Raw genomic sequence first — 21,792 nt, 5'->3', positions numbered from 1 at the left:
TGTTATCACAGATGGAACATACATCTAAGTTTCACAGAAACACACAAATCCCAAAATGGATATGGCTTAGGATGATATAATCTTTAAGATGCTGCTCCATTTCATAAGTTAAATTCTTCATACTACCAGGAAGTGGAAGCATAAATAAATATTCATGCTCCTCTCTAAAGACATTACATGGGGAAGCACTTTTAAAAATATTAAATGCAAAGACAAATGACCCACGGAGACAGAGAAAAAGGTATAGCCCAATATTACTACTGCAGTCAATAGTTTCTGGGGGGAAAAGGCGGCCTTTTTGGGAAAGGCCTTTTGGGGAAAAATGTAATTAAATACAGGAAATAGAGATTATAGATGACACGTTACACATGACAATTAAAAATATGGTGACTTTATTTCCCTCTTCTTACAGTTTCCACTATCACATCTGTAAGAATCTTCATCTCTACAACACAAAAATATCTCAAGAAAGCATGTCACAAGATAGTATATATAAGCAACAGTTTGGCAGAATCCTAGTTTATAGTCCCCCAAAAAAGAACAGATTTTAAAATTCAAAAATAACCATTAGTTTTATTTAACATGTTACTTTACTATTTAAAATACCATGCTCTAGTTAAATAAGTCAACACTGTATACAAATAAAATATTACACAAAATATATTTAAGAAAATGTTTGGTATTTGATCTGAACAATAAATAAAAACACAGGCACTTCTACACTGAAACAGGAAAGCAGTCACTACTTCAGATAATAATTTTGTATAAGTAACATGTAACCATATGGTAAGAATAGAATCCTGCGTTTTAAACTGACAAACCATTCATGAAAAGGTCTGCAATTTCAATCTTTTCACTTAAAGTTCAAAAGTTACATATGCTTTCCTGGTCCACAATGAAAAATTATAAATACAATATGGTTGCCAGGGACAATTCAATCTTCAGTTTGAAGATTATGGAATCATACTCATTATTTTCAAATACTAAAAAAGAGAACTATCATGATACCACCCAGGAGACCAAATGCAAGATAGTTAAGCTTTCTCATGATGATCATAAGACTATAACATGATAAACTGGATAAATGTCACCCAACGATGCTCATTTTGCAAAACTGATTGATTAGGTTAACACAAGGGAATACTGTTGGGGTGGCAGGGCAATTCGGACAAAAGTCAATTTTTTCTAGATGATTTTAAAACTTCATCTAAATTTCATGAAAACAAATTTAATTGCATTTCACTAAAACCATTGAGTCATATAGAACAATGTCTCTCTTGCCAATAGGTTTATGAATACCTAAACTGATAATTTACTCATTATAATGGGAAATAGGATTATCATCGTATGCGGGCAAAACAAAAATATGGTCAAATTCTAGAAACATGATTTCAAATGATGAGGGGGACAAGTTAGAAAATAATGACCACTGGCTAACAGGAAGAGTCAGAATCATTCATTTTGTCATATTCTACATCAAAAATTAGCATCTTCTGCTTTCCCTCTTCAGGAAGTACCACACTGAAGGGTTTGAGTGAATGAGTGAAATCGCTCAGCTGTGTCTAACTCTTTGCGACCCCGTGGACTGTAGCCCCCCAGGCTCCTCCATCCATGGGATTCTCCAGGCAAGAATACTGGAGTGGGTTGTCATTTCCTTCTCCAGGGGATCTTCCCAACCCAGGGATCGAACCCAGGTCTCTCGCATTGCAGGCAGACGCTTTACCGTCTGAACTGAAGGGTTTAGAGGCCGTCAAATGGACATGATCTATAAAGGCAATTCTGATGGTTTTACATAGAAATGACCTCTAATGGAAGAGAACACAAATGGGAACTATTTGAGATACATTTCTATGTAAAATATAGTTTGCACATAATTCAGCATTTTAAATGAGCACTCTGCAACCGAGACCAAATATCAATCATCTCTTGAGGTTTTCTACTATGTACCAACATCAAATCTACATAGGAACAAATGTTACTCCTGCTTTTCTCTTCTATATCAAATGTCCTGAAGCCTTTGTGTCTCTCTGGAGCAAGGCCGAGTTTCTGAAGGCACATTCCAGTATAAACATCATCAATGGGGTAGAGAAGGACCCGGTCAGTCACATTGTACAGTCTCAGGGCCAGGTGGCCGGAGTAGAGGAATCCGCCTCCTCCTGCATAAGGCGGGTAGACGCCAGTGTAAACAACTTCCGGGATGTAGTACTTGAGTTTCTTATCCCGATGAGGTCCAGCATTATGAATCACATCACCAATAAACAAATCTTTGGCTTTGTTCCCGGATAAGCTATTCAAGTAATTCAGGAGATGATGGGTGTTCACAAAAACATCATCATCGCCCTTGAACACGAACTCAGCATTTGGGCAGGAAGTGCTCACCCACCTGAGAAAGAGTACTTCTTTCAGAGACAAGTTGAAGAATGTATCTCTGTAGTTCCACAAAAGAATGTCTTGGTGCTTCTCACTCTCAAATTTCAGCATATCTGAAAGGTCAGGATGGTTGTCCTCTGCGGGGGTCTGGCCCAGTAAGAAGACTCGCACCACTGTTTGGTTCCCCACATGGGTTTCTTTGCCCCAAGATTCCCGAATCGCTTGCCTTCTATCGAAATGTGAAGTTAGGGACTTAATCGCCAGCAATAAGAAGGGCTTCTTTGCACACTTATCTGGTTGGTCTATGAGCAGTGAATAATTTCGACATCTCAAATATAGCAGAAAATCTTTAAATCTGTCTGGCAAACTGTCGAAACCTGAAACCACTGACATGACCCTCAGGTCAGGTTCACAGTAATTGAGATGGCTTATATTGGAGAATCCGGATGCTTCTCCTGTCTGGTTGGCTAACGTGTTCAAAATGGGATTGAACCTCCTGTTCAGCTTTTCTTGTTCCTTGTTCCAATATGCCTGAGGAAGGTCAGAGATCTTCCAGAACCTTTCTTTGGGTATTATTACTTCCCCCTTTCCATTTTTTTCTTGGCTACTGCTTTTGGAGACTTCCACAATCAAATAAATGAAGACATTTACCATCATCAGGATTCCCAACAACTTTATTCTTCGACGTCCAACACTCATTTCTCATATCTGAAATAAAAGAGAGAACCATGGTACTGATTAGATTATTATTCACTGCATTTGCTCACATGTCACTTGTCTCTTTCATGTCCCCTTGTCTCTTTCATGTCCCCCAGAACAGTAGTTTAGAGCACAGTTTCAGGACTTGCAGTACCTGGGTTCAAATCATGGCTCTACCATCCTCGATTTGAGCTCTCTGACCTCAGACAAGTTGTATAACAACTGATGTCTAAACAGCTTCTCCATTTATAAAATGGTGATAATAACCCACTTAAGTCAGGAAGCAACAGTTAGAACTGGACATGGAACAACAGACTGGTTCCAAATAGGAAAAGGAGTACGTCAAGGTTGTATATTGTTACCCTGCTTATTTAACTTATATGAAGAGTACATCATGAGAAACGCTGGGCTGGAGGAAGCACAAGCTGGAATCAAGATCGCCAGGAGAAATATCAATAACCTCAGATATGCAGATGACACCACCCTCACGGCACAAAGTGAAGAAGAACTAAAGAGCCTCTTGATGAAAGTGAAAGAGGAGAGTGAAAAAGTTGGCTTAAAGCTCAACATTCAGAAAACTAAGATCATGGCATCTGGTCCCATCACTTCATGGCAAATTAGATGGGGAAACAGTGGAAACAGTGGCTGACTTTATTTTGGGGGGCTCCAAAATCACTGCAGATGGTGACTGCAGCCATGAAATTAAAAGACACTTACTCCTTGGAAGGAAAGTTATGACCAACCTAGACAGTATATTAAAAAGCAGAGACATTACTTTGCCAACAAAGGTCCATCTAGTCAAGGCTATGGTTTTTCCAGTAGTCATGTATGGATGTGAGAGTTGGACTATAAAGAGGGCTGAGCGCCGAAGAATTGATGCTTTTGAACTGTGGGGTTGGAGAAGACTCTTGAGAGTCCCTTGGACTGCAAGGAGATCCAACCAGTCCATCCTAAAGGAGATCAGTCCTGGGTGTTCATTGGAAGGACTGATGTTGAAGCTGAAACTCCAATACTTTGGCCACCTGATGCGAAGAGCTGACTCATTTGAAAAGACCCTGATGCTGGGAAAGATTGAGCGCAGAAGGGATGGTTGGATAAGATCCAAGATGAGATGGTCGGATGATATCACCGACTCAATGGACACGGATTTGGTAAACTCCGGGAGTTGGTGATGGACAGGCAGGCCTGGCGTGCTGCAGTTCATGGGGTCGCAGAGTCGGATGTGACTGAACTGAACTGAATAGGAAAGTTTCGAGGGCTGTAAGCTTTTGTTCGTAAGCTTTTAAAGTACTGGCTGGTCCACAGTGAGGTGTGAGTAAGTGACCCTTAACACTGTGGCTGTTTTAGACACCTGAGGGCAGAGATACACATTAACTAGACAACTCACAGGTGCTTCAACTTCCTTGCTTATACAAGGACATATACAAACTAGTGTGCTGCAAACAGATGTGCTCACAATTCAAAATAACGAATACAATTTATATTTGTTATTATGTACACACCTGTACACACATAACTATATATATGTGGCCTGCAGCATGTGCAGTTCCATGTCATTCACCATAATCACCTATTTTATTCTATTTCCTTTTTTTTTTTAATAAAAAAATGATGGCCACAACTTTGAACTATTTCCCAACCTACCATTTCACAGATGAAGAAACCAATGTACAAAGATTAAGACACTTGCCCAAGGCTGCAGGGCTAAGAGGAGACACTAACCACACCGAGTGTTCAGAGAGATAAAAAGACACACACCAGCTTCATCCGAATCGCCCACAACTGAGACCAACCCAAATGCCATCAAGAGAAGAATGGATTATGAAGCTGTGGTACATTCATACACTGGAACAACTCCCAGCTATAAAAGGGAAAACTACTGCTAGAGCAGAAAGAGTATAGTGAGGGAGAGGACAGGCCTCATGCTCCCTTTATGTTAGTTCAAGAAGGCAAAAATTAATTTAGGCCCTAGAAATCTGAATGTGATAAGGGTGGGGGTTTTGAATGGAGAGGGTCGGGAGGGGCTTTCTGGGGCACAGAAATGTACTTTGTATCTCTTAATCTAGATGATCGTTTCATGCATGTATACATTTGTCAAAACTCAAACTGTATCCTTGAGAACTCTACTATTTATAGCAAGAAGGAAAAGAGAAATGAAAATGACATGTTAGTGAAATATCAAAGACCAAGAACAGACTTCAGGCTGTGGGCAACGCAACAAAGAAAGAGTACTGAGACAATTTGCGGGTGCTATAACTGCAGAGTTCTGACACTACTGAGATGGATGACCTACCCAAGAACCACCAGTTAGATAAGCCTGACATTAAAAGAGAATCCTCAAAAGTGGAATGGCAATACCCAGTAAAGAATTTTCTTATCAGGTTAATTCTACAGCTGAGAACTCATCCTTGAAAAGAATCCTGAAGAAGGATTGCTTCTCAGGTGCCAGGGCATTATCTTGCTACAGTGAACCTTTGAGGTAGATACTGTTACTTTTATTCCCATTTTACACTTGAGGAAACAGATTTAAAGAAGTAACTATGTTAAGAGCAGAGCTGGAACCCTAACCAAGGTGATGGGGTTTCAAGACCACCATGTCAAATGGTAGCACTCTTCTCTGACCTCTAGAACAAAGTGGGTTTGGGCGGGTTGCAGTTAATAAACATTGATTCTTCTAAAATTTCAATATGAAGCATGGAAATTCAAAAGGAATGACCTAGGACTTCCCTGATGGTCCAGTGGTTGGGAGGCTGCCTGTCAACGAGAGGAAACACAGGTTTGATCCCTGGACCGGGAGGATTCCATAAGTCATGTGGCAACTAAGCCCGCATGCCACAACTACTGGGCCCAGGGTCTACAGTCCATGTTCCGCAACGAGAGAGCCCACCACAGTGAGAAGCCACTCGCCACAACTAGAGAGCAGCCCCCACTCGCCACAACTAGAGAGCAGCCCCCGCTCGCCACAACTAGAGAGTAGCCCCCACCCGCCACAACTAGAGAAAAGCCCCCACTCACCAAACTAGAGAGTAGCCCCCACTCGCCACAACTAGAGAGCAGCCCCCACTCGCCACAACTAGAGAGCAGCCCCCACTCGCCACAACTAGAGAGTAGCCCCCACTCGCCACAACTACAGAAAAGCCCCCACTCACCAAACTAGAGAGTAGCCCACACTCGTCACAACTAGAGAGTAGCCCCTACTCACCACAACTAGAGAAAAGCCCCCACTCACCAAACTAGAGAGTAGCCCCCGCTCGTCACAACTAGAGAAAAGCCCCCGCTCGCCACAACTAGAGAAAAGCCCCCACTCGCCACAACTAGAGAGTAGCCCACGCACAGCAACGAAGACCCAGCACAACCAAAACCAAAAACTTAAAAACTAAACTAGTAATAAAAAAAAAAGAAAGGTGTAAAGGAAACAAATTTAGTATTATTGGAGGAGCACTGGATTTTATTTTTGTTTTTTTAACTGAAGCATAGTTGACTTATAATGTATTGGTTTCAGATATACAGCATAGTGATTTGATGTTTTTATAGATCATACTACATACAAAGTTATAATACAATATTGACTATATTCCCTGTGCTGTCCATTACATCTTTGTAACTTATTTATTATTTACTATATATTTTAATCAAGAGTAGTATTTACTTTTTACTGTAAGATTTTAAAATTCCCTCATTCTAAGAAATAGCCCCACGGTAGAAGAGGTATTTGTCATGCTGAGAATTCTGTGAAGTTATCAGTATATTGAACATCCCAGAAGAGATCGATGGGGATTCACAAACTTTTTGTGTCTCTTAAAATCTGTCCAGTAGATTCTAATCTAGTTATTTGTATTTATTACTGCTGGATAGTTTTGGCTAAGGACATATAAGTGAAAATGTTTTTATAAAGCCAGTCCCTACATCATACCTTCACTCCCCCAGAGCTTTTACACATCTAGAGAACATGGCAGATATAAAGGTATGTGCGTGGTCTCAGCTCACCTGGTAAGCAGTGTCCCATCACCTCATTCTTCCCTCCCTTCTCAAACACTACCCACCCTCCAGCCCTCAAGAATCCCACTACTGAGCTACCAAGGGCCTTCTTAAACTTCCTCCAAAGAAAGTGATTTTAAAAAAACCCAAAAAACCCACAAGGTATTTCCTACTCCTTAATTATAGTTTCAAAGGGTGCCAAATCACATACAACCTGAACAATTCAAAATATCCACACTAAGCCTATGGTCCATGCCCTCCTCCTTAGGTCAGCTCCTTTCAAAGAGCCTTTGAACACACCTATGAGCAAACCTCCAATGGCACCCCACTCCAGTCCTCTTGCCTGGAAAATCCCATGGACGGAGGAGCCTGGTGGGCTGCAGTCCACGGGGTTGCTAAGAGTCGGACGCGACTCAGCGACTTCACTTTCACTTTTCACTTCATGCATTGGAGAAGGAAATGGCAACCCGCTCCAGTGTTCTTGCCTGGAGAATCCCAGGGACGGCGGAGCCTGGTGGGCTGCCGTCTATTGGGTCCTACAGAGTCGGACACGACTGAAGTGACTTAGCAGCAGCAGCATGAGCAAACTGAAGGTCTCAGTCCCACACATCTTTGACAATCTAAACCTCTTTGCTATGGGACTGACTTGCAAGGACAGGAGAGCGTGAATGTGTCTGTGTGGGTACCTGATACAGTTAAAGAATCAGTCATCCTATTAGTAAATAAATCATGGTCTCATTCTGTCTTTTTTTTTTTTTTTTTTTTATCTCCAGATTCCAGACAATATGCTTTCTAGAAACAAACCATTCCTCTAAGTCAGGATAACTCTCCTAAAGTTAAAGTAGCATGTGACCCAATATCTCTGATCTGGAGGGTTGCCCTTCACGTGGACAGGCTGAAAGGAGGACAAGGAAAGGTACGAGGGGGAACAGAGAAACCCTACAATGAGGAAGATCTGGGAGGAAAACAGCACATGCCACGAACAGCTAACTACTTGACAGAAATTTTCAACTCAGAAAAGGAATATGGATATTCCTGAAATTTCTAGAGTAGAAGAGGACAGCTTAAGGAAGAAAAAAAGAGAAGCACAGTACTTTTTGCACAGACTGTGAACCTCTAAGTTAATTTTCCTAGAAAAAGATTCAGGGTGAATAATATGACTCCAAATAAAAAAGCCAGTTATGCATCCTGACCTACAGATACCTGCAATTCAACTGGAACCATCTTTAGTGATGATGTGGGGTTTATCACAGAAAGTACCAATACTTCTTTTGGGAATACTCTGAGGAATACTGATCCTGGCCAAGGTTTCCAGCTTCACTGATGCAACTCAGGCTTTTCCATCTCTGATCAAGAACCAGGCAGGCAGGACGTCCTATCCCCTCAGCCAAGACAGGGCTTCATGGTTGTCAAAGGAACACCATCCTCCCCTTGTTTCAAGGATTCCAGTCCTCGATTCAAGGATTCCAGAACATTTTCCTGTCCATTTCTCATTTGTGCTCCCTAAGAGAAGCTGAGAGGATACCACTTTACCAGGGAGAAAAGTGGAAGCTCAAAGAGGGTTAACTGGGCAAATGAGGGCTTCCCAGGTGGTGAAGTAGTAAAGAATTCGCCTGCAAGGCAGGAGATATGGATTTGATCCCTGGGTCTAGAAGATTCCCTGGAGAAGGAAATGGCAGAACATTTTATTCTTACCTGAAAAATTCCATGAACAGAGGAGCCTGGCAGGCTACAGTACATGGGGTCATAGAGTCAGACACGACTGATCGACTGATCGCACAAATGTTACAGAGTTAGGTGATAAGGCTGAGATGAAACAGTTTTCTGGCTCCAGCCAGCGCTCTTTGGAGCTCCTCCTTTTTCTATAAGGCATGGCCACAGTATTGTAACCTGGTCCAGTTCAACAGTGAAGTCTCAAAGCCTGGTTCAAGACTGAAAAGACCCAAGGCACTGGATCATGGTACATTTGGTGGTTACCAAGACTTTCCAAAGAAAGGGAAATGGGAGGCTAGAAATGCCTGGCCCTGCTTCTGACAAGCGGCCAGTCTTCCTTTCCTAAATTCCCCAAAGTGCAGCTTGGGCCAACTCTTACCACTATTTCTAAAGGGCATTTATTCCAAACCAACCTGAGCAGGAAGGGTGGGAAAACCACCCAGATTCCCAATTTGACATTTCTATCAAGTTTAAATGTCATCTTTCATTTGTGACCAAGGCACAGTCCCTCACATGAGAACTAGACTGTTACAACAAACCAGAGTTCATGGAAAGGAGGAAAAAGCAGTGACCTCCATAAAAATATCTGTGGGAAAAAGCTCTCTGAATATCTGACTAAATATTCCCATTACAGACATAAAACCAATTCCGTGTCCTTTTTTGAGCAGGAAGTTACACTGCTCACAAAGAATTTGAGTAAGAAAATCTACCCTGCAGCTAGGGAAGATGTTATACAACCCTCACTGTGACACACAGAATTTTCACTGTGAGCAACAGAAACAGAAAATCCCACGTGCAAACAAAGAACAGCCTTAGCTTTCACCTTGTACTTTGGAGTAAATTCTCCCCAACAAAGACTGAACAGTATTGAAATTTCTAAAACACTACAGCTGATTTTGTTTGGCAACAATTTCCTTCTTTGCTTCCCTTGTGGCTCAGCTGGTAAAGAATCTGCCTGAAATGTAGGAGATCTGGGTTCGATTTCTGGGTTGAGAAGATACCCTGGAGAAGGGAAAGGCTACCCAATCCAGTATTCTGCCCTGGAGAATTCCATGGACTGTATTAGTCCATGGGGTCACAAAGACTCAAACATGACTGAGCAACTTTCACTTCCACTTTCCTTTATTTTGCAATTAAAATATTTAGAAAAGTAGAGACACACACAAATTTATGTTAGCTGAAGATGGATTACAAAATAGTACAGATGCCATGCTTAAACTATGTGAAAATCCAGATAAAACACCACACAAAACCAAAACCAGTGTAATTAGGGTGGCAGGATTATAGGTAATTTAATTCTTTAATGCTGCCGCACCACCTTTTCCCTTCAACATCCTCTACTGCACACATCCAGACTGCTGGGATGGGGGTGGGGAACATGTCACACACAAATCCTAATGCGAGGTCCCCATTTCTGCAGCCCACATCACTAGCGTGGGCCACGGTCCCACAGTCCCAGACACGCCAACCTTGTACTGGACCCTGCAGTACTCAGCACAAGTTCTGTCACTACATCCACCCACAGATCATTGCACATCTTTCCCTGGGTCCATCCTCTCTGCCTGAAGCCATGTATTAGAGAGGACTCTTAAAAATAATAGCAAAATATGAACATATCGGCTTCATTTTAATAAATACTTAAGTACCACTGGCTATATGCTGGGCACCAATGATGTTATGAGGCAGATACTCAGAGAGGTGACTGAACTTGTCCAAGGTCACACAGCTGGCAGATAGCAGAACCAGGATTCAAATCTAAGCAGTTCAGCTCCATTGTCTGAGTTTTAAAGCATGATACAAGCGAACACTGCAGCACAGGCTTATGACGAAAAGGACTAAAAAAATGATGGTCTGGTTTTCAATGGTTTATCTTCTTAAAAGATTATTTTAAAATGTTAAAGCTTTATATGTATACATTTGAACCCTCAAAACTACCATCAAAGTCAGATATGGGAGGTAGGGTGGTGTCATAAGTAACCCTTACTGAATGATTATGCTATAATCATTTTATTCCCCTAAATGCAGTTTAAATAATCCCAGTGTTTCATTCCTGGATGCCAGACTGGCACCACAAAAGAGGATGATTCTCAAAGGTTCCCTCCAGTTCTGAAAGCGAAGCACTGGCCAGAAGACATTTTAATGTGGCCATCGCCAGCCACAAGGACTTATTCTCACAAAACTCTAAGTCAGGGACTCACTCACCCATCCCAAGGGGTTCAGGTATGTTAGCTAGATGGTCACCAATAGCTAGTCAGGGACAAAGCCAGCAACCACACTGAGACCAAATCCAAAACCTTTGTCTATGCTCTCCCATCCCTAGAACCAATGTAAAGGATAAAAGAAAGGCAGGACCTTCTTGTAATCATGAAATGAAATGACCAGCCATCAATCCAGTCAGGCTGAGGCTTGGAGGCTGGAAATCCAAAGTTGCTGATTCAGTCACAAGAGTTTGATCTAGCAGCCTCCGTGTCTAGGGAGGATCCTGCTTCCTGCTCATTCTCCTGCCCAAACAGGATACACAAATCCTTCAAGGATCTAGAGCCCAAGCCTGCTGCCATATCACACGGAGACAGGGGACTTGGACGTTAATCGGCCCGCCCAACCTCCTCTGTCCTCACTCCAGAAGCCGGACAAAAGTGGCTTTCCTAAATCCTTACCTCCCAGGCTGCTAACATCTGTTGCTTGGTCCTTGCCAGACCTTTTCAGAGAGAGGGATAGCTTGCAGCTAAGTGGTTCTGGGGGAGACGGGGAATACCTTCCAGTGCTCAGGGCAGATGGTTGAGTGATAAGGGTGTAAGTGAAGCATCTTGGTGGGACCAGAAGAGTGAGGCCATACCTAGAGCTTGTTCCTTAATGGGAGCAAGAAGCCTGGCTGCAGTTCTTGTCAGGACTGGAGTTGGGGAGCCCCAAGATGCCCTCAACAACCTCACCTAGAGAGAACGTATGTCTGACATTTTCTGGTCTGTAAGTCAGAACAACGATCAATTGAATTCAAGGAATTTGGTTCATAAGTCAGCAGTAGTACCTTCACGTTCAAAATTTAAAGGGAAAAGTATAAATGATGAATCTATTCACCTATATGTCCCCACAGGCGACATTATACATCTAAGTGTCTGCAGGACATGCTCTGATCCCCACTGATTACAGTTCCCCCAAAGCCCAATGTGGCTGATTTTCTCAAAATGGTGTGTATTTAGCTGCTCAGTAATGTCTGACTCTTTGTGACCCCACAGACCGTAGCCCATCAGGCTCCTCTGCCCATGGAATTCTCCAGGCAAAAGAACTGGAGTGGATAGCCATGCTCTTCTCCAGGGGATCTTCCTGACCTGGGGATCAAACCCAGGTCTTGCACATTGCAGGCAGATCCTTTCCATCTAAGCCACCAGGGAAGCTCCAGGGAAGTCTCAAGTGGTACTTACCATTTAAAATAAAATCAAACACTAAGATCATTCTTCACATAAACATGTTCAGATTTTCAGGAAAGAAGAAAATTTAGTAAACAATGATAGGGATTAACCTTTCCAGAGGCCATCTTGCCCCTGCCTTTACTAAAACTGGTAAGGGTTAGAGATCTTCAGTGTACAAGATTGTGTCATTATAAAACAAAGCTGGTAGATGTTTGAGGACAGGTATGTTCCAGACCCACCTGCACTTTGGAAAATTAGTATAGCACCTGGAGCCAAACAACCCAGAGTTAAATTCTGGTAATGCTACCCTACTACTAGCTGTGTGACCTCAAAGTTACTTGACTTGTCTGAGCCTCAGTTTCCTCACCTGTGAAGTGATGATATAACCTGCCACACCAGGGTGTTGCCTAGTGTACAATAGGCATTCAATAGTTTTCTTTGATGGGTTTGGTTCCTCCACCAAACACTGAGCACATTTCTCAAGTTCTGTCGTTCACTGCCTCTTTATAAATATTCTCCGTCTAGAAACCCTTCTATCCATCACCTTAAATGTTACTCTAAAAGGAGGACCCCCTCCCCAAAACACCCAAACAAACAGGGCTTCCCTGGTGGCTCAGCGATAAAGAATCCGTCGGCCAATGCAGGAGAGACACGGGTTCGACTCCTGATCCAGGAAGACCCCATGTTCCCTGGAGTGACCGAGCTTGTGTGCCACAACTACTGAAGCCTGTGCACCCCAGAGCCTGTGCTCCGCAACAGGAGACCACTGCAGTGAGAGGTCCACACACCGCACGTGAAGAGCAGCCCCCACTCGCCACAACTAGAGGAAAGCCCGCACAGCAGAGAAGACCCAGCACAGACAAAAGTAAATAAACAACAACGGCAACAAAACAAGAAACCAAGGATCACAAGTTGAGCCAGCTAACTCCAGATATTCAATGTGTGTGCAGTCTCTCTTCCTGGGTCCCGCGTTCGCCATGGACCGACGGCCCACGTGCACTCCCCAGCAGCAGTGAGCTGCTTCTTCCTCTGCTCTCCACATCTGTGTTCCCACCTCAGTAATGTCACCGGCACCTCCTCCTCCTCAGCTCTCCTCTATTCCAATCAGGCTCTGCGGCTGGCGACTGTAGGAGCCCAAGGCCTTACTTCCTGCAGCTCCCAAATATCCCTGTTTCCCAACAACTCAGCCTTCAGCCCTTGTACACACACCCCTGCTTGTGCTGTTCCTGGTGTGGTCACCACCACCACCATGGCACTGCTTCCCCACAGCCTAAATATAACTGTGTTGTCTTCTAAAACGCCTCTTTCCTCCACTCCCAGAGCTCAGGGCCTCATGGCCTCTGCCCCTCTTCTGTGAGACCTCTTGCCCAGGGATATGCCCCAGCCTCAACACCAGCCTCACCCTCCACCTTCTCACTCACATGCCCTCTAGTCCCTTTATGATGCTCTGTGCTTCCTCCGCAGCCCCTTCTGCCAGCATCCCCCACCGCCACACCATGGACACTTTCACCTCCGACCACAGCAAACACAGTCCCTTCCAGACAGTCCCAGTTTCCCTCTGCCATCCGCAGAGTGCCTTCTGTCTGCCATGCCTTCCTGAAGAGCTTCTTCTACTCTTCAATTTGGTCAAGTGTCACTCCTGAAGCACCCAGGAGCAAGGGTACCCTCTGTGGTCAGGGTCTTCACCCTGCAACACTAGTACCCCAGGCTGTAGCATCTGAAAGTTATCCCACATTTGTTGAACAAACAGGTATTTTGGTCATCTGGTTGAGTTCACTGAATATAGCTGTTTCAGTAGAAATTAAATAAATATACATGACCCTTCTCCAAAGAGATGACATTGGGAACCATATGTGTGCTGCTCAATGACCTATGTATTTATAGAAACCTGTCTCACTTTTTTAAGTACTAGAGTAGAAAAAATGTAAAGGCTTTTCTAGAGTTATAGGCGATAAGACTATTAGTAGTGAGTCCATACTAGACCTGGGAGGGTAGGGGCTAGATCTGAAGAGGTAAACTGTGGTAAAAGCCCCACCTAGGCCCACAGGCAGCCCTGAACCCACCTGAGTGGGAATGCAGGCATGTGGGATCCAGCAGAGCGTCTATGAAGGCTTCCTCCCTCCACTAGCAGAGCATCCAGGCAATCCCCTCCATTCCAGTCCCAAACAGAGGGACCTCCACACTCCTTTCTGATAGGGGGGTGGACCTCCAGCAATTGCTAGTTCCACCAAGGCCATAATAGCAGAGGGACAAAGTGAACGTGCCTAAATAAAGGCCCCTGGTACAGACTGAAAGCTTAGGGGCACCTATTTACCCAGGCGGGAAACCGTTAGAAATGAAATGTTGCAATGCAGGCAGTCACTTCCTGGGGCGCTTAACATGTTTTGGAGTCCTTGTTAAGAGCCTGTACATGGGTATGGCTTGGGAAGTTTTTCCACGTCAAGCTCTAGAACCTATGTACAAACCAATACAGTCTGGCAGGCTCTCAACAAGTCCTCAGAGAAATTCCTAGACTTCTCTCTGGCTCATCCATCTGTTTGCTGAGTTGGGTTACATGGGATGTATTTCAGTCTGGGTCCAACCAAGAGGCAGAAACCACACCATAATTCAAGCAGGGGAAGTTTAAAAATATGATAATTGAGTAACTATAAAGACAGAACTATAAAATATTATAATTGAGAACTATAAAGGGCTTCCCTGGTGGCTCAGTGGTAATGAATCTCCTGCCAATGCAAGAGACGCAGAAGACCAGGGTTCAATCCCCAGGTTGGGAAGATCCCCTGGAAGAGGGCATGGTAATCCACTCCAGTATTCTTGCCTGGAGAATCCCACGGACAGAGAAGCCTGATGGGCTATAGTCGATAAGGTTGCAAAAAAGTCAGACATGATTTAGTGATTAAACAACAAAGATGGAATAGAACTCTAAAGGGTGCCCTATACTAGATGAAAGTATATGACCCCAAACAGGACAAACACAGAAGCAAGGTTTGTATCTTGTTGAAGAAGGTACAGGAGGCAGTTCCTGGATGCCCAGGATGGTCCAGTCACCAGAAAAGCAGGAATAACCCTCTAGGGTGCCGGTACAAAGCCTGAAATACAAGAATCCCCATGCGGAAGGAGACAGGAAGCAAACCTTGGAGACTGCTGGGAGCTAGGCGGAGAGAACAGGGTGCAGAGGCAGTCAAGTCCACACAGGAAGTCCAGCTACGACTGGACCCAGGAGCTGGAGAGACCTCACTCTTCAGGAGCTTAGCATGACAATGCATGGCCTGGACAGGAAGTGCTCAGGGCCACTGCTCAGGACAAACATACGTGGCCAGCTCTCTAGATGGTCAGGACCACCAGGCTCCCATATATACACGTGGGGACTGAGGAGAAGCAGCAACCTGGGCTGGGCTCAGGCTCCCCAGTCTATCACAGCCATGAGAGCTGCAGACAGGACAAGGTGGGCACACACTGGGGAAAGCTGCAGACTGCAAGCCCATGGGAAAACCAGCAGGCTGTGTAAGAGCCTGGTTTTAGACTCTGGAAAGCAGGAAGGAAAACCTCCTTCTCCTGCAACATCCTCTTCAGAGCCCTCAACTTGAAAGAAGGCAAAGAAAAAATATTTGAAGAGCTCTGATCCATTATCATAGATCAGACAACAAAGGGTGGACTGGGAGCTGACAGACATTAGTTAAAAACTGGTACAAGTTAGAGATCTCTCTATCACCAACCTGAAGTCATTTCCAACCATGAACATCATTATTTGAGTCTGAAGTTAGGTGGAAAGTGTATAAAACATGGGTCCTGTACAGCGATCTCATAAAGAAGTAAGAAACACGTGACAGTACACTTGTCACCAGCAGAGGATGAGGCAGGACCTGAGTGGAGCTTCAAACAGGGTAGATTTCAGAGAAGTGAGGAGAAGCAGGGCAGGCAAGCGGTGGGGTGGGGCTACAGACTGTCTGCTTGCAGAGCAGCAGCCAGTCTGTGGCCAGATAGGTTCTGAGGCGACTGGAGAAAGCAGATAAGCCCAAGGACTCTCCATGGGATAAGCGTGCACCATGCCTATATCTAAGTAACAAGTGCTGTTTCCAAAGAGATAGCCGCAATGTGCTTTCACAGCCCCTCTATTTAAAACAAAACAAAACAAAACAAAAAACCTGACTAAATCACACAGGAATATGAAATAAGGGAAAAAATGAAGAACGGCTCCAAATCTGACCTCCAAGTTCATTACAAACACAATTGGCTATTGTGTTCAGAGATTTAATTTTTGTAAAGCAGATTTGGACCGGGGAAGGCAGCATGATCTGAGTGACTCACCTTCTATCACGCATGCATGCTCAGTTGCTTCAGTCATGTCCGACTCTTTGTGATCCCATGGACTGTAGCCTGCCAGGCTCCTGTGTCCATGGGATTCTCCAGGCAAGAATACCTGAGTGGGTTGCCATGCCCTCCTCCAGGGCATCTTCCCGACCCAGAGACTGAACCTGCATCTCCTGCACTGCAGGAGGATTCTTTACCCATTAAGCCACCAACAGATCTCTAAAGTACCTCTGACGGAGTACAGGCTTTGGCCTGTCTTCCCTGTAGCTCAAACGGTAAAGAATCTGCCTGCAACGCAGGAGACCCAGGTTCTATCCCTGGATCAGGAAGATCCTCTGGAGGAGGGCATGGAAATCCACTCCAGTCAGTATTCTTGCCTGGAGAATCCCATGGACACAGGAGCCTGGCAGGCTACAGTCCATGGGACTGCAAAGAATCAGACACAACTGAGCGAGTAACACTACTACTACCCAATCACTAACCCATGAGTTGTTTCTGACTTTCCCTGCTGCTGCTGCTGCTAAGTCGCTTCAGTCGTGTCTGACTCTGTGCGACCCCATAGATGGCAGCCCACCAGGCTCCCCCGTCCCTGGGATTCTCCAGGTAGGAGTACTGGAGTGGGGTGCCATTGCCTTCTCTGGACTTTCCCTATAATTGGGGGGAAAAAAATCTGATGAACAACCTCATTTGTGTGTCTTTGTACACTGTCTTATTATTCCCTTTGAAAAAATTACAAAGAGAACAATCAAGTTATTCCATGTCCTTCCTCATCAAAAAAAAAAAGCCAGACTGTATAACACCAGAGAGCACAGAGGTCTCCACACTGACTGTGGACCTTGTCCTTCTTTTAAATCTTCACACCAAAACAACCTCTGCATGTTTTAACTGACCCCTCATCATTACTGTACTTCCCTCCTGACTTCCCACTCCTCACACCCTTTGCCCATTTTTTACGTCAGGATATTCTCAACTAACCGTAACAAGCTCAAAAACGTGAAACCATTAGCCTGAGTAGAGCTAATCTGAGTAGAGCCAGGACTTGGACCTTGGACCCTGACCCTGAGTCTAAACTCTTACTCTTTCTACCACACAACCTTGTTGCTCAGAAAATTTCAAGAATCCTCAAATAAAGCTACAATTAAAAAAAAAAAAGACTTAGGAAGTGAAGTCACTGCATTTGTGGATACCCGGGAACATGCAGGTAGTTCCAAAGAAAGCCAGGCGGTCAAGTTTTTTGAGAAGCATGAGAAAGGAATAATGTAGATAAAATCTCCAGCTGGGAGCCCGTCCCTGGTTGAAGGTGCCCAGAGATCCTGGTCCGCTCGGGCGGGCACCACCCCTGCTGAGGGTGGAGTCCCTGCCGCCTGCGTGGCAGGTGTTAATCCACACTGAGGAACGGGAGCCTGGCAACGCTTGCACCGCCTTGTCTAACAAACCTGCTGGGCAAACCCTTCTGTCAAGAGCTTTTACAGAAAGAAAATGCTATCTTTCCTCGCCTTTCCCTTCACTCTCGCACCACAGCCAGAAACGGCAGGGATTCTAGCCTGGTCCTCCCACTGGCCACCTTCTAGATGTGAGCTCCCAGCCGGCCAGCAGCCCAGCTCCCCAGGCTCTGTGAGGAAGGGACACTAGTCTGCATCAAAAAAAAAAAAAAAAAAAAAAAAAGGGTGATGGAAGAGCAATGTTGGTCACAAACTGTACCCTCTCTCCAGAATGTGCACATGGATTCCGCACACAGACCCTATCCTGAGTTTGTTGCCCACGGAAGCTATAAGCATTTCTTTTCCAGGGCCTTAGAGCTCAGGGACTCCAGCCTTCTCCTGTAGAGAAGAAGAAACCAAAGCACAGGAAGGCACACAGCCTCACCCGAGGTCAGCATAGGGAGGAGGCGCACTGAGAATCACCATCACTGACAAAGTCTTCTCACAGCTTTGATTCTGGGCTAGCAACATAAAAAACAAGGCGAGCACCACCTCCTGTGGCGCCTTCCCTGAACAGAAACACCCCCACACCCCACACCCCGCCGCCTGTGGTTTTCTTACTTCCTTTTTGTGTCTTAACACTAAATACACATTTACCTGACTTATCACACCTCGTGGGGAAGGAGTCTGACACACCTCACAGGGCACGTGGGCATTCAGAGCAGGAGCTGAGCCATTCCATTTCTGTCTCTCGAGTGTCTGGCTGACGACAGTAAAACTTGAGGACAAGAAGGACATAACCGGGGAGGGGCAGTAAAGGAACAAGGACTAAATAAAAGTTTTATTCTTTCACCGTTTTCCTCTTTTGCTCCACACAAAGCATTGTTGAGTCATTTCACACACAGGCCATGTAACTCCAGGTCCCCCAGAGACCCTCCCTGGCCCCTGACTGTCTATATGCCAGGCCAGGCCACTTTTCTCCACAACTATCATCCTGGGGTTTCCCTTCCGTGCCTCGTCCACGAGGACAACATCACTGGGTGTCATCTCAACGCAGGACATCACCTAAAAATCCCAGGAGGACTTCCCTGGAGGGCCAGCCATTAGGAATCCACCTGCCAAGGCAGGGGACATGGGTTCGATCCCTAGTCCAGGAAGATTCCATGTGCCACGGAGCAACTAAGCCCAAGTGCCACAATTACTGAGCCTGCGAGCCCTGGAGTTTGTGCTCTGCAACGAGAAGCCACCACAATGAGAAGCCGCGCACACAACTAGAGAGTAGCCCCGGCTCATCCCAGCTAGAGAAAGGCCACACACAGTGACAAAGACCCAGTGTAGTCAAAAGTAAAGAAATAATAATTTAAAAATTGTTTTTAATTAAAAAAAAATCTCTGGAAACATTTGTCTCATATGATTAAACAAATCTGTAAACAAACACAGGTCCAAGGGATGGAAGATGGGAAAAAGGTAATTAAAAATTAATAAAAATACTGGACTGGAAACTAAGTTATCATTATTTAATATAAAGTATATAAACTAAGTTATCAATCTGACCTTGTGTAAGTGCTTCTGGAAACAAGCAGGCTGTTGTCAGCCATGGCCTGGTGATGTAGATGGACAGAGATGGGGAGGGGAGGAGAGAATCTGGTGCTTGCTATGTGGGCTCCTGTCTACAGGTACATATAGAGAAAAGCTGGTGAAATCAACTGAGAAAGAATATTTTCACCTATCACTGAAAAGAGATTATTGTTATTTTACGTAGTAAAATACATGAAAAACTCACAGACTAATTTAACAAAATCAAAAGTTGACGCTCCTCAAAGTTTCTGGACTGACTTTCAAAATCATATCATTCCTCACCACTTAATTTCACAGACAGTAATAAATGACCATAAAGTAAAACTTTTAGATTTTTAAGACAATCACTTTAATGTTAAGCATTTGAGCAGCCAAATTTAATCTAACCATCACAGAGATTCACCTATATCACTTCCAAAAGGTACTCTGTGCTGTGCTGTGCTTAGTCACTCAGTCGTGTCTGACTTTTTGCAACCCCAAGGACTGCAGCCCGCCAGGCTCTTTGGTCCACTGGGATTCTCCAGGCAAGAATACTGGAGTGGGTTGCCATGCTCTCCCCCAGGCAAAAAGTACTCTACAAACTTTCAAATCAACCAATGCCCTTCCCAATTCTATTAAATTTGATAATTCTTGCCCCCATGAATTGTAGGGTTTGAAAACATCTCCATCAACTCTTGCAAAACCAAAGTTTACATCTATGTACATTTATCTCCAAAATAAAAATATAATCTCCCAAAATAAATATTGTTTGAACATGCTGCAAGTTGGGACTGCATTAATACTAGTGATATTCACTGTGTTTAACTTAAGTAATTTAATAAATTGCCTTGGGAAGTCTCAATTTCTTGGCTGTTTGTATGAATGTTTCCCAGTGACAAATTTCCTTAAAGAGTATTTCCCCTTAGGTACAATGAAGGGGACACCAAGGAGCATAAAGTACACCAAGGAGCATAAAGTACCATGCTTCAGGCTCCAGGACTCCCTGCTTAAACATTTGGAGTCTCTTAAAGCAGCAGCTTTGAGATAACTGCCTGAATCACTCAGAATTGTGATTGTCATGTAGTGAACAGTACAAGCTTGGACTCAGTAACACTGGTCCATTTGCCCGGAAGTGTGCCCAAGGCCCAAGAGTAAGACACAACTTTGCAATTAAACCACAACAAAAAGAATGTTGCCTATAGCCTGAAATATACAGGATAGCCCGTTCTCAAAGCTCTAACCCTTAAAGGTATAACACTTCCTAATGATACAAAGATAAAAAGTTGCAGAACAGAGAATACATTTGTCTTGCTGAAGGTGTGCAGGAGCACCATGAACTTTAAGACACCTATGTGGACAGCTGCAAGAACAAAGGATTCTGACACCAAGAAGTCTGCAATAACCTACCACACCCTCTCCCCTTTTACTATGAAAGAAGCCCAAATTCTAACTTGGGTAAGATGATCCTCTGGGACACTAGTCCACCATCTTCTCTGTCTGCTGACTTTCCATATAAAGTCACTCCCCTGCCTCAGCATCTTGCCTCTCAAGATGCCCTATCATGTAGTGAACAGTACAAGCTTGGACTCAGTAACACTGGTTCATGTGCCTGGATGCGTGCCAAAGACCCAAGGGGTATACGGTGGTTACTGAGGTATCCTTATTTTACAGATAAATGATCTGCTTCCAGAAACTTATTCAAGGTTCCCAAGATAGAGAGTGGAGGGAGGGGGCATGAACAGGGACCCCAGATGGGCTGCTCCCAGCCTGCAAGTCCACCTAAGCTACCGCCAAACTTGAGTTCAGGCACAGAGCTGCAGGGTTGGCACAGCCAGGACAGAGGAGCGTGACGCACCCCTTCCTCCTTAAGCACTCTCACAAAGACCCCATCCGAGATCCAAGCATGCCATCCTCAAAACCTCCTGGGACACAGCACCCCTTAAAAACAACCGTGGTCCTCATCCACACCACAACTCATGCTGGCTTCCGGAAACATCCATTCTCTTACTTCTTAATCCTGCCCCCAGGCTTAAAGGTACAGGTTCAAATCCCACCTCCTCCTCCATGAGGACAGGCTCAGTTTCCCCAGTGCACTGTATTTAATCTACTCTCCTTCTAGCATTTGGGATTCCCCAAAACTAAAGCCCCTCAAACGGAGTACCAAGAGCTAGTTATCCAGAACCACCCCACCTACAGCAATACGTCCCAACCTGAACAGTGCCAGGTGAGCTGAGAGCCATTCTCCTCAACCCTGAGGGAGGCATGAACAAGAGGCTCCCCAACCTACAGGCTGTAACTATTAGGTCAAAGCACCCCAAATGGTGAGTGCCAGGCTC

General features: G+C 44.6%; 1 protein-coding gene across 2 annotated transcripts in view; it reads right to left on the bottom strand.

Annotated features, from left to right (window-relative positions):
- Positions 1-375: 375 nt before the first annotated feature.
- The window catches only part of B3GNT2 (UDP-GlcNAc:betaGal beta-1,3-N-acetylglucosaminyltransferase 2), a 32,875-nt gene continuing 11,458 nt past the window's right edge, over positions 376-21,792 (bottom strand). For both annotated transcript variants that reach the window (XM_044926036.2, XM_006049396.4), the window contains one exon: positions 376-3,078. In XM_044926036.2, coding sequence (XP_044781971.1) covers positions 1,876-3,069 — 1,194 coding nt within the window. In that variant the 5' untranslated portion in view covers positions 3,070-3,078 and the 3' untranslated portion in view covers positions 376-1,875. The remainder of the gene's footprint in view (positions 3,079-21,792) is intronic.

The sequence above is a fragment of the Bubalus bubalis genome, chromosome 12 (genome assembly GCF_019923935.1).
Source record: "Bubalus bubalis isolate 160015118507 breed Murrah chromosome 12, NDDB_SH_1, whole genome shotgun sequence".
In the NCBI taxonomy this organism is placed as follows: Eukaryota; Metazoa; Chordata; class Mammalia; order Artiodactyla; family Bovidae; genus Bubalus; species Bubalus bubalis.
Note: the sequence above shows the minus strand (reverse complement) of the source record. Positions and strands in the feature narration are given on the sequence as shown.